At 35.8% G+C, this 10,435-nt stretch overlaps 1 protein-coding gene across 10 annotated transcripts; it reads right to left on the reverse strand.

Annotated features, from left to right (window-relative positions):
• Positions 1–1,416: 1,416 nt before the first annotated feature.
• LOC106768287 (cyclin-dependent kinase G-2) lies at positions 1,417–9,961 on the reverse strand. 10 transcript variants are annotated; one of them, XR_002668523.1, is made up of 10 exons: positions 7,773–9,961; positions 7,222–7,357; positions 7,002–7,090; positions 6,705–6,816; positions 6,517–6,623; positions 6,065–6,362; positions 5,749–5,824; positions 4,582–4,672; positions 3,684–3,770; positions 1,417–1,614 (listed from the first exon to the last, which is right to left on the reverse strand). XR_002668523.1 is itself a non-coding variant. In XM_014653344.2 (6 exons), exons 1-6 carry the CDS (start codon positions 9,464–9,466, stop codon positions 6,263–6,265), a joined length of 2,238 nt encoding a protein of 745 aa, XP_014508830.1. In that variant the 5' UTR covers positions 9,467–9,961; the 3' UTR covers positions 5,867–6,262. The 10 variants fall into 10 exon arrangements, 3 of the variants coding, with proteins under 3 accessions (XP_014508830.1, XP_014508831.1, XP_022638952.1); XR_002668524.1 differs by lacking the exon at positions 1,417–1,614 and having other exon boundaries at positions 3,422–3,770; positions 7,773–9,575; positions 9,785–9,961; XR_002668527.1 differs by lacking the exon at positions 1,417–1,614 and having other exon boundaries at positions 3,422–3,770; positions 6,065–6,104; positions 6,196–6,362.
• Positions 9,962–10,435: the final 474 nt, after the last annotated feature.

Here is a 10,435-nt window from a genome sequence, read left to right on the forward strand (position 1 = left end):
GTGCTTTAGAACTCAGAAATCATTGTGAATTGTGTGTTCTTGTTCGGCTTGAGAAACTCTAGTCTGTGGAGCTGGTGTTGTGCTACTACGGTGACAGAGGAATAGTCGGTTCATCCTTGGTGCATCTAAGGAGGTGTGTGGAAGAGGATCATCCTTCGTGAAGTATTCGAAGGAGGTGTTTCATCCTTCATGAAGTATTCAGAGGAGGTGTCTCATCCTTTGTGAAGATTCAAAGGAGGTGCAAGTTCATCACTTGTGGTATTAAGAGAGGTGGTTTTTAAACTCTTACAAATTGTTTCTTTGTGATTGTAATTTGTAATTGTTTTGTGCTTAGTGAATTGTTTATCTTGGTTTGAGATAAGTGACTGGACGTAGGATTGGTAAGATCCGAACCAGTATAAAAATTATCTATGCAAATTTCTCTCATCCTTACTTTTTTTTATTATTATTATTTGCATAGTAAGTTTAATTGAGTAGAAATTAAAAGACACGCGTTAATATTAAAAACCTTCTTGATTTGTTATTCCACGCTAACAATTCCACTGTAGCCGCTCTGACAGTTCTCGCTCTGACAGTTCTTGATAGAAAGTGGTTCTTGATAGAAGTGAAGAGGAAGTTGTTAAATGGTTTTACAGAAATAAATGTATTTTTTTCGTGTAGATTTATTTTCATTTAAGTAATTCTATTATCATATATGTAACATAATATTTTAATAATTTTATACTACTTGAATGTTACATTTCTACTACAACCTTCTTTTTCTTCAATTATGAACTCTAACCTCATCCGATAATTCTATCGCCAAAGCTACATTTTTTGAATTGGAGAATCGATGCCGATGATTCAGAGAGTTGCGGCGGTTCTGGCATCGAGGAATGTTCATCCACCGGGAAAGTCCTAGTCTGACCTTTATTATTGCCCTTCTTCACTGTTTCCTTTCATCCCCTTCCCTGAAATCCAATTCAATGATTTTTTTAATTATTATATTATATTAAAAAAAAAACAGAAAAGTATGGGGGATGTGGTGATTTAGGTGACACCTAATGATCGGATTAGGTGTTCCCAAGGTATTTTGGAATACAAAATCCAGAATTATACGTTCTATTTGAATGTTTTTAGATTTAGGAATATTTTCTCCAATACTTAATTTAGAACTTTTAAAAATACATTTTGAATTGTATTTCAATAGTTATTTCCGGATTCAAAATTGTCTTTTTTAGAACACACAATCCGACATTAATAATATTTTTGCATTTTGAATTGTAGTTTCTGAAAAGTATTCTCAAATCCAAAATACTTTCTAAAACAATAATCTGAAATATAAATAAAAAATTGTAAATTAGATTGTGCATTCAAAATACAAATGTATTTCAAATTATATTATCCAAAATATATATATTTATGTTTTACGGAGTGTACAGTAAAAAAATGTATGAAATTCAAATAAAACAGTTCCGATTGTGACTTCAGTTGTGGCCATCATAATCCACAACTTAAATGAAATTATCCAAAAACACATTGGAGACGTGCCATCACCCACCACCACCACTAACAAATTACAGTAACACTCAAACACTCATTCCCTATAACTATTACCTCACCAATCACCACCACCTACAACAACAACCAGCAGCCAATAACAACACTCAATACAGTCCCATCTGGTGTATTCTAACAATAATCGGGTGCATGAAGAAAAATGGGGGTGCAGGAAGAAATTCACCCTCCAGCAATAAAAACTTTAATCCGTATCCAGACTCAAAGCATCTGTTTATTGACTGGTGGCGAATATGAATTCATCTCCCAAAATACAAATCAAATACAGTCACAACGGTCAAAACAGTCAAATATAGCAGAAGGGATTTCAGGATAAATATTTAAGTTTATGATTTAATTTAAGGGAAAGTTCGAATAACGTTTATACATGTTACCACCAATGTATAGTAACAATTCAGTAAGTAAATAGTAAATCTAGTGATACATTGTACTTTTGATCAAATTTAACTAATAAGTCTATAGATACTTATCTTTTAAGTAATTAAATTATTCCTGTATTTTTTATAATTTTTATTTTACAAATTACTTGTGCTTCAAGAAAAACACAAGCATATAACATTGCATATAAGGTGTATAAAAGTGAAACTTGTGCTAAAAGAAAAACACAAGCAGATAACAGTGAATAACCCTAGTGGACACAGCTCTTAACAGCGAAAAGCTATTGTCAACGAATTATTTCATTTCGATTCAGTGTTTTATATCACCTTTCAAGACGAGTGTTATGTAATCTTTAAGAACTAAGCATTTCGGACACCTGTTAAACAATTACATCTTTAACTTGAGAGAACCATTTTACATAAGTATAGTATACAATTATATTAATATTCTGTCACAACGATAACAATAGACATGAGTCCTTTTATTCTACAGAAGACTAATGATGATTACTAATTTTTAAACATTCTTATGCTGCCTTACTAAAAAATATACTCAAGTGATAGTACATAGAACAAAACAAAGTGTGTATAAATGTTTAGGATTACAGTTTTAGTTTACTATTTAATTTCATAATACCATAGTATCAAATCCATAATGCAAATACCAAACCGTCTTCAAAATCATTGTCCATTAGTCAAACATATTTTCCCCAAAAAAGATTTCAATTCTCAAATAAAAAACCTTACTAGATGTCAGCTTTAAAACATTAATAGAATGATAAATTCAATTTTAACAAATGCTAACTAGCCTCTAGATAGGAAATAAAAAAAATTAAAAGCAAATGGTTAATGCAATAGAACCGTTCTATAATTTGCTAATGCGCTTTCACGATTTTAGCGAGACGTTTTACTTTATTATCATTCAGCGTTGAAGATTTTCGATAGGAAAATGATTTTACTTAACCGATTTAGAGTTGTCACCAACAATTAAATAATTAGGAGATCGTTTGATCAAACAAAAATAAGGAGTTTGAAATGGAAAAATTACCACAAGCCAAGTTCTGACAATCCATAACACTAGAAACAAGCAATTACACTTTAAAATAAGAAAAAAGTAGAGGATTTACCTAGTTTAGGTTCCCAGTGAGCTAACGTAGATCCGTTAAAATATCAACAAAATTCGAACCCTAAGGTTGCTGGGAGGGATGCAAATCCCATACATCATGAGACGTTGCATTTTTTTCACCGTTTTTCCCATCCATCCAACCCCCGCCTTCTAGGTACTTAGCAGTCCTAGCTTCCACTCTTGCCTGTGAATCATGTTATTTTGTATTCCCCGTTTCCTGCTCAATTTTTCTCTAACTATAACAATGCAAAGACTGTTCAAGCAATTTTTATTTTTCTCTACCTGTCAAATTCAAGGTCTGCGCTAAGATTTAGTTCAATGTCATCGATGTGTACTATTGTAGTGTACCTAAGTTTAGGAGTATCCACGAAATTCAATGCCTTTCCCCACCTTTATTCCCATTCCAACCAAGGATCCACAAAAACTGTTAATTCACAATACCATTTTCCAATCCTTCGACATAATCCAAATCTTATTTAACAAGATCTACACAATAGATAAATGATTTGTGGACATGGCAACATATGAAATACAAACCCATCCACACTAAGACAAACCTAATATTTCATACCAAAACCTGCCTTCAGCCAATTAAAATAAAACAAAATACAGCTTATGCTTACAGCATTAGCCATCCAGTGATGAAATCCAGTAAATTGTGTTGAATGGGAAGTGGATGCTTTACATCTCTTAGCAACCCAATCACCCAGCTGTACCAATTAATAGAATTATCAAATATACTATAAGCATTGCAAATGCATCAATTCAAGCAGAAATCATGCAACCACAGTAGAAGGTTCTCGTCTTAAAAAGAAATTTTTAAAAAGAAAAACACCCACAATGTTAATGAAAAAATAAATAAAACAAGGGAATGTAAACAAGTGGGGAATTGTTGTTGAATAGGATAAAGTAAACTTGACAACCCTTTCAAAGGTATTGAACATTAAGAAATCTCAGACAACTGTTAGCCATCAGATTAAATTTCCGCTAGAAAAATTGATTTCATGTTGACTACCCTCTAATGGGTACTGGAACATTGGAATATTAAGAAAACTCAGATAACAGATAGCTATTAGATCAAATTTCCGCTGGCAAAATTCATTTCAAACTGCCACAATGTAATGTAGTGCATGAGTATAGGAATAGAAGTACTTAAAGGAAACTTTTGTATAAAGCGACTAAGGATTTAGAGACCATCTTATATTTAAATTATCTAGGACCACTGCAAGATAAACTCTCCATTTCTCCACAAAACACACCTGAGTACTTGCTCCTAAACATAATTCAATCAAAACACTTTACAATAAATTTAGCATGACATCGAGGAAGTCAGTGAATAATTCAATGTTATAATCTACCATACATCGCATTCTAGGAGAAGGATGGATGAGGGGGACCATATTATTGATACTAAGAATCAAGTAATTACTGGAGCACAATAAAAGTAAATAATTCAGATCTTAGAAATCTATAAACACAAAACGGAAAACACATTATATCAAACCAAGTTTTGCTTTGTACCTCTAGAGAGACTGAAGGAACAACTAATTGAAGTTCTATACTTTAAGATATACTGGTAACCTCCTCAACCTGCTTGCTTTGATACTTGATACTGCAGTGACATTTGCAGACAAATATCATAAAAAATTCTTGTACTGATATGATAATAAGATAATTTTTTTGCTAACTTTCCACTTCTTGAATTGACGCATGTGAGCAAACACTAGAGGGATGTAAAGCTGAAAATTAGTTGTTTATTTCCTTATCATGGGGAAGATGAAAAATAAAATGTTTGAAAAGGGGAGAAAATAGGCTTAAAATAAAGTAATAAGCATCCAGTAAAAAACTTATTTGACAATTTGATCTTGCCTCAATACAATTGGTGTAAAAATGTTAATACAAGAATGCGCCTGTTCAGAACAAGAGCACAAAAATGTTTTCAAACACAGCTGTAAACATCAGAAAACATTGTTAGGGGATGATTTCTAAGCAGTAGGAATGATGGAAAAATCTAGACCTGTTTTTCACTTTTATTATGGCTTAGTGTTAACTAAGTTCAAATAGAATTACAATAGCTCATAAACGAAGTTAATGCAAAAATATCCCATCATGGCCTACACGTCAAGCACAGGAACCCATAAAATTTTTGGTAATTCAATTCACTTAGATACAAGAATTGGAAACATTCACCTATCCCAGCAAATAAATTCTTCTATAATAAATCCATTACTTCGGACCCATAAAAATATAGAATAGAATATTTCCTTCTAATAATTAGTCATTGTCCTCATATAAATAATAGGTCACAGCCACTTCAAATCAAAAAAAAAAAAAAATTATCATTGATTCTACTTAAAATTGTTGAATCCACAATAAAATAATTCATACTAGATCATTTCATCCACAAAAGTTAGATTTGGGAAAGTCCTTCATAATTGATTCCATTGCTGATCTATATAATATACACCAATAATTTGTGCAGGTAGCAGTAAGATGAACATAAACAGAACTAAGTATTCTAAACCCTCCATCAACACCAACACACCCCCACTATCCAAAAAAACAATACTAACATTAAAAATCAGTCAAAGAACTAGAATAGCTTCAAATTCTAGAGATACTGTCTCTCTCACACATAAAAACATATCCTCATTCCTTAATATCCAAGATATCAAAGGAATGCATTACCTTTTAATGCATAACGTCACCCAATTTCTTTGGAAAGATGCACAGAAGGTCCGCTTGCACTTCACACCAACCATCTCTTGCAAACACAATGTGAATATTAAAATATAAAGAAAAGAGATAGCGGCTAGAAAATCCAGTGCTTTAATACTCAAAACCAGATAAAATTTGTTTACAAATATGCCAATGGAAATATGTTACAAAGTTTCAGCAGACACTGACAATTCCTAAATTTAGAAGCCAATAATGCCACACCTTGAGCAGCAAGCTATGTCCCAGATGCATTTCTATATAATGATCAAGCATCAAGAATATTAACCTGAAATAAATCTGGTTGCCAGGGAGGTAAAAGAATACATCTTCGCTAAAACAAAATGTTCCTGTTAGAAAACAGCACGAGTGATCGTCTAACAAACATGCTTCCAACTTCCATTCAGTGCATACCCTCACCTCAAACACTAAAACATTCAGCAGTTTCAGAATGGTTATTGAGACACAGCCTTAGCAAGCACCATTCTTAGCCGAAAATTCCACCAGTTCCCGATTCACCCTGCTGCAACTCCTTCCGGCGCTGCTCCTCTAAAGGATCTGGACTCTTGTATATTCTCCGTACACGCCTATTCATATGAAGAAATTGTGAAAACTTGTCAAAACTGAAAATTGGTGACAATATTTTACACAACTTTCCTCCTTTGTCAAGAATATAAAACAGTTACATAACGTTTTTGGTATAAAAGAACTGCTTCAGGATTTCCTATTGGGTTAAAATACCTGTCCTGAGCGTGTTGAGCAGGAAATGTAGGCATGAATTCTTTACTTTTGGGAAGAGGGACCTCGCGGAACCACTCATGATTTAGAGCAGCTTCAGCAGTGATCCGCTGCACAAAATAGTGTCTTATCTTAATATTCACACAAATATTTATTACCAAATTAAATTGTGTATCACATGTAACCTTTACCTTGTCAGGGTCATATGTTAGAAGTTTGTTCAGCAAATCAAATCCTGAATCAGAAAGAACAGGAGATCCAGTGAATGATGTGGCCGGAAACTTTTTCCGCAAGAGGTTGTACCTGAAATGAACATTCCGACTGTTAATACAAAATAGAAAAGTTGTTCAACAGTCAAGTCACCAAGGGAGGCCAGATAGTCAGACCAGAACCACCCAAAGCTGGAAGCCTGGGAAAACAGTGGCAAAACATAAGCACAATATAATCAAACAGTGATTTTCTTAATAAAGGAAATCGTAAGCACTTACTGGTGTTTGACAAAATTGACCTTGACTCCAGGTAATTTTGAGAAACCAGGCCATATTGCTTCATTAGGGGTGCCCAGAATCCGAAAAATCTACAAGAATAACAGAAATCAAAATTGTAAAACAACCACAAAGTAGTTAAGTGCAAGAAACCATAGGTTACAAGGAAAGAGAATAATGATGCAAGAATATATCCGATGTAAGGAAAATAACATTATCATACCTTGTCAAGTTGGTCAAACTCCGTTCTCCCATTAAACAGTGGTTCCTTAGATAATAGCTCAGCCATTATACAGCCTAGAGACCACATGTCTATAGCTGTTGAATACTGTTTTGACCCCAGAAGGAGTTCAGGTGCCCTGAGAAACATATAGACAACAATTAGGCAATGACCTCATTTCTGCTAGAGGATGTAGTCAAACACATTGAGATAAAATAGTAAAATGAAGGCAAGTGCAACAAATATGTGATGACAGACAATGCACCCATGTAAAAGCATTACTGCTGCATAAAAAGGATGGATGAGAACATAAATATAGACCTAAAGTAGAAACTATTAGGCTACATCGTTGCATACTAATAATAGCTTCAAACAGATACTAGTTTAATTACAATTATTGAACATGACAGCATCGCTATACGGTTCCAAAATTCGTCAGAAAACAACAAACTATACCCAAGAATGTAAAATACCAAATAGCCTGTGATGTAAATACACACATACAGAAAAATAAAAGAGAATCAAATAGCACATATAAGCAGATTAGCATTTACCTGTACCAAAGAGTAACCACCAGGTGTGTATATGGCTTTAAAGGACTCCCATACTGACGGGCCAAGCCAAAATCACAAATTTTGAGCTCACCCCTATTATTTAAAAGCAGATTTGAAGTCTTTAAATCCCTATGAAGCACCCAGTTGTCATGAAGATACTTCACACCTTCTAAAAGCTGGATCATCAAGCACTTCACTTCACTCTGGCTGAAAGGTTGCTTCATTGCTTCCATTAGTCCTTTAAGGTCATGCTCCATATATTCCATGACCATGAAAATACTATCAAGGCTACTTCCTACCACTACTTCTTTAACATCAACTATGGATGGGTGGTGAAAAGAAAGAAGAATATTTATTTCCCTAAGAGAAGTCAGTGGGAAGCCCTCCTTTTCCTTCTCCATCTTGACCTTCTTCAATGCTACAATTTCTCCAGTCTTTTTATCCCTAGCCCTATATACAACACCATATGTTCCTTCATCTATCTTGTTAAGTCTCTCAAACTCATCAACACTTCTACAACCCTGAAGCATGTTGACAGTTCTTTGAGGTGGAGAAGGAGGTTCTGGAGTCTCCCTACCATCGTCTTCATCTTCATATTCCGTTTCCGAGTGACTGACACTGGTTTCACTTTTCCCACCCTGAGGGTCAACATCCATGAAGTCATCCTTCTCTGACTCCATACCAGGATGATCATCACTGCTGGAAGTTCTTCCACGGACACCTCTTTCTTCAGATTCAGATGATCTGGCTCTAGCTCCTTCAATACCTTCAATCTTGGATTCCACAGGGCTCAATAACTTGTTCCTTAGTCTGCCATCCAAGAACTCAGGAGACACCTTCCTCCTTCGTTTGGGCATCTCCTCATCATTGAGGATCTCACCCTCATCACCAGGAGAGTTATCTCCAGCTGCCCATCTTGAAGACGATATATTGCGAGCTGGAACATAAACTTCACCTTCTAGATGATCAGCTTCCTGATCATTACCCCACCTCCCTTTCGGAGGTGATGAATGCAAACCGGAAGGAGAGGGCAAGGTAATCTTAGATGCTGCATTCAACTGGAGATCCTCGGTGTCCTTGTTCTTGACAGGATGTATTTGTACAACACCATTTGGAGCATTTGGGGACTGTGACTGATGGAATACCTTTGGCAATGGAGGCGGAGGAGGAAGAGCTGCTGTCACCACTGTAGAAGCAGAAACCCTAACTCTGGATGACTCACTGACATCTTTGTCATCCTGATCCCACACTATGGGCGAGAATTTTCTTTTCCTCTCCGGCACCGGTGGGGATCGAGTTTTTGTTTCTTCCAACATGGAAACCTCGGACTCTTTCGCCCTAGATTCTGATTCAATTGCATCATCAGAACCGCTCTCACTGGAAAGCTCACCAGGCTCTCTATCCATTGCTTTGACAGAGAAACCACATCGGCGAGGACCAAGGCCACTGCTGCCAGAGTCACTCCTACTCGAAGATGATCGGTACCCGCCATTAACACCCTCCCTCTCCTTAATATCCCTCTGCCTCACCCTAACCCTGTCCCTGGACCCTCCCCTCACAACATCACCGCCACCATTCCTAACACGATCGTAATCCTCTTTCGAATTGGCAAACCCGCGTCTAGAACCTTCGAGTTTCGATTCGCGCTCTCTGAAGTCGTTTTCGCGGTAACCGCCATGTCTCCCATCCGCCATATATCTCTAGCTACCTAAATGAGTGAATCACAAGGGAAAACCCTAATCCCCCTTCGGAACGACTTTGTATTTTTTCTTTTTATTTTTTTCTTTTTTGTTTTATAGAACCCTAAACCCAAAACACAACAAATACGTGGAATTTCAAAACTAAAGAAGAAATCGTGAAAGATCTGAAAGCGATTGGAGATCACGAGACAAGGCAAAATAGAAACACTATGGGTTGAAATAAAGTTAGAAGGAAAAAAGAGGATTAGAATCGAAACCCTAGAAATTTCGGAAGAGGCGTTGAAGATTGATAGGGAGATTGAAAAGGCTTACCGATGCGATGAAGGTGATGAAATTGGATATTAAAAGTGAAAGCGCGAGAGGCAACGCAATCGAATAAGCGATGCGACGCGATGCGGTGCGGCTGCGAAGAGAAGAGAAAAAAAGGGGAAGAGAGAACGACCCTTCGTGAAAGAAAATTGGGCCCAAAAGGAATCTGAGTGACAAAAAAACTGGATATTATCGGGATACTCGTTTTTTCCAAAATGTTTTAAAATAAAATATTATAATACATGTTTTAACATAATTATTTGATGAGATTTAGCGCACATCCTACTCAGTGCCCATCATACCAATTTTATAGAGCACTGCTATAATTTTTATTTTTATTATTTACATATGATTGTATATATTAATTTATATTAAACTGTTCACTTAGAAAAAGAAAATACCAAAGTATGGTATATTGGAACTTTATAATACAAATTTGATAGAGTTGAAGGTATTATGCAATAGGTCTTCTTCTGAAATTATTTTTAAGTGGTTTTCGTGTACGATAGGCTAACCGGACATATTGGAGTGATCGTTCATACCGGTAGTATGATCGGTTATACCGGCAGTGTGATCGGGTTCCCTAGTACGGTGGGAGAGGGCATTAACAAGAGGAGCGCGTTAGCAATGGAGTTAGAACAGCTGAGAAGATCG

This window comes from Vigna radiata, chromosome 7 (assembly GCF_000741045.1).
Source record: "Vigna radiata var. radiata cultivar VC1973A chromosome 7, Vradiata_ver6, whole genome shotgun sequence".
NCBI lineage: Eukaryota > Viridiplantae > Streptophyta > Magnoliopsida > Fabales > Fabaceae > Vigna > Vigna radiata.

Coding starts and splice junctions, on each gene's coding strand:
- LOC106768287 (XM_014653344.2), bottom strand. CDS start 9,466: ATGGCGGATGGGAGACATGGCGGTTACCGCGAAAACGACTTCAGAGAG. Junction 7,358..7,772: donor GTGGTTACTCTTTGGTACAG/GTAAATGCTAAT, acceptor TATGTTTCTCAG/GGCACCTGAACTCCTTCTGG. Junction 7,091..7,221: donor AGTTTGACCAACTTGACAAG/GTATGATAATGT, acceptor TTATTCTTGTAG/ATTTTTCGGATTCTGGGCAC.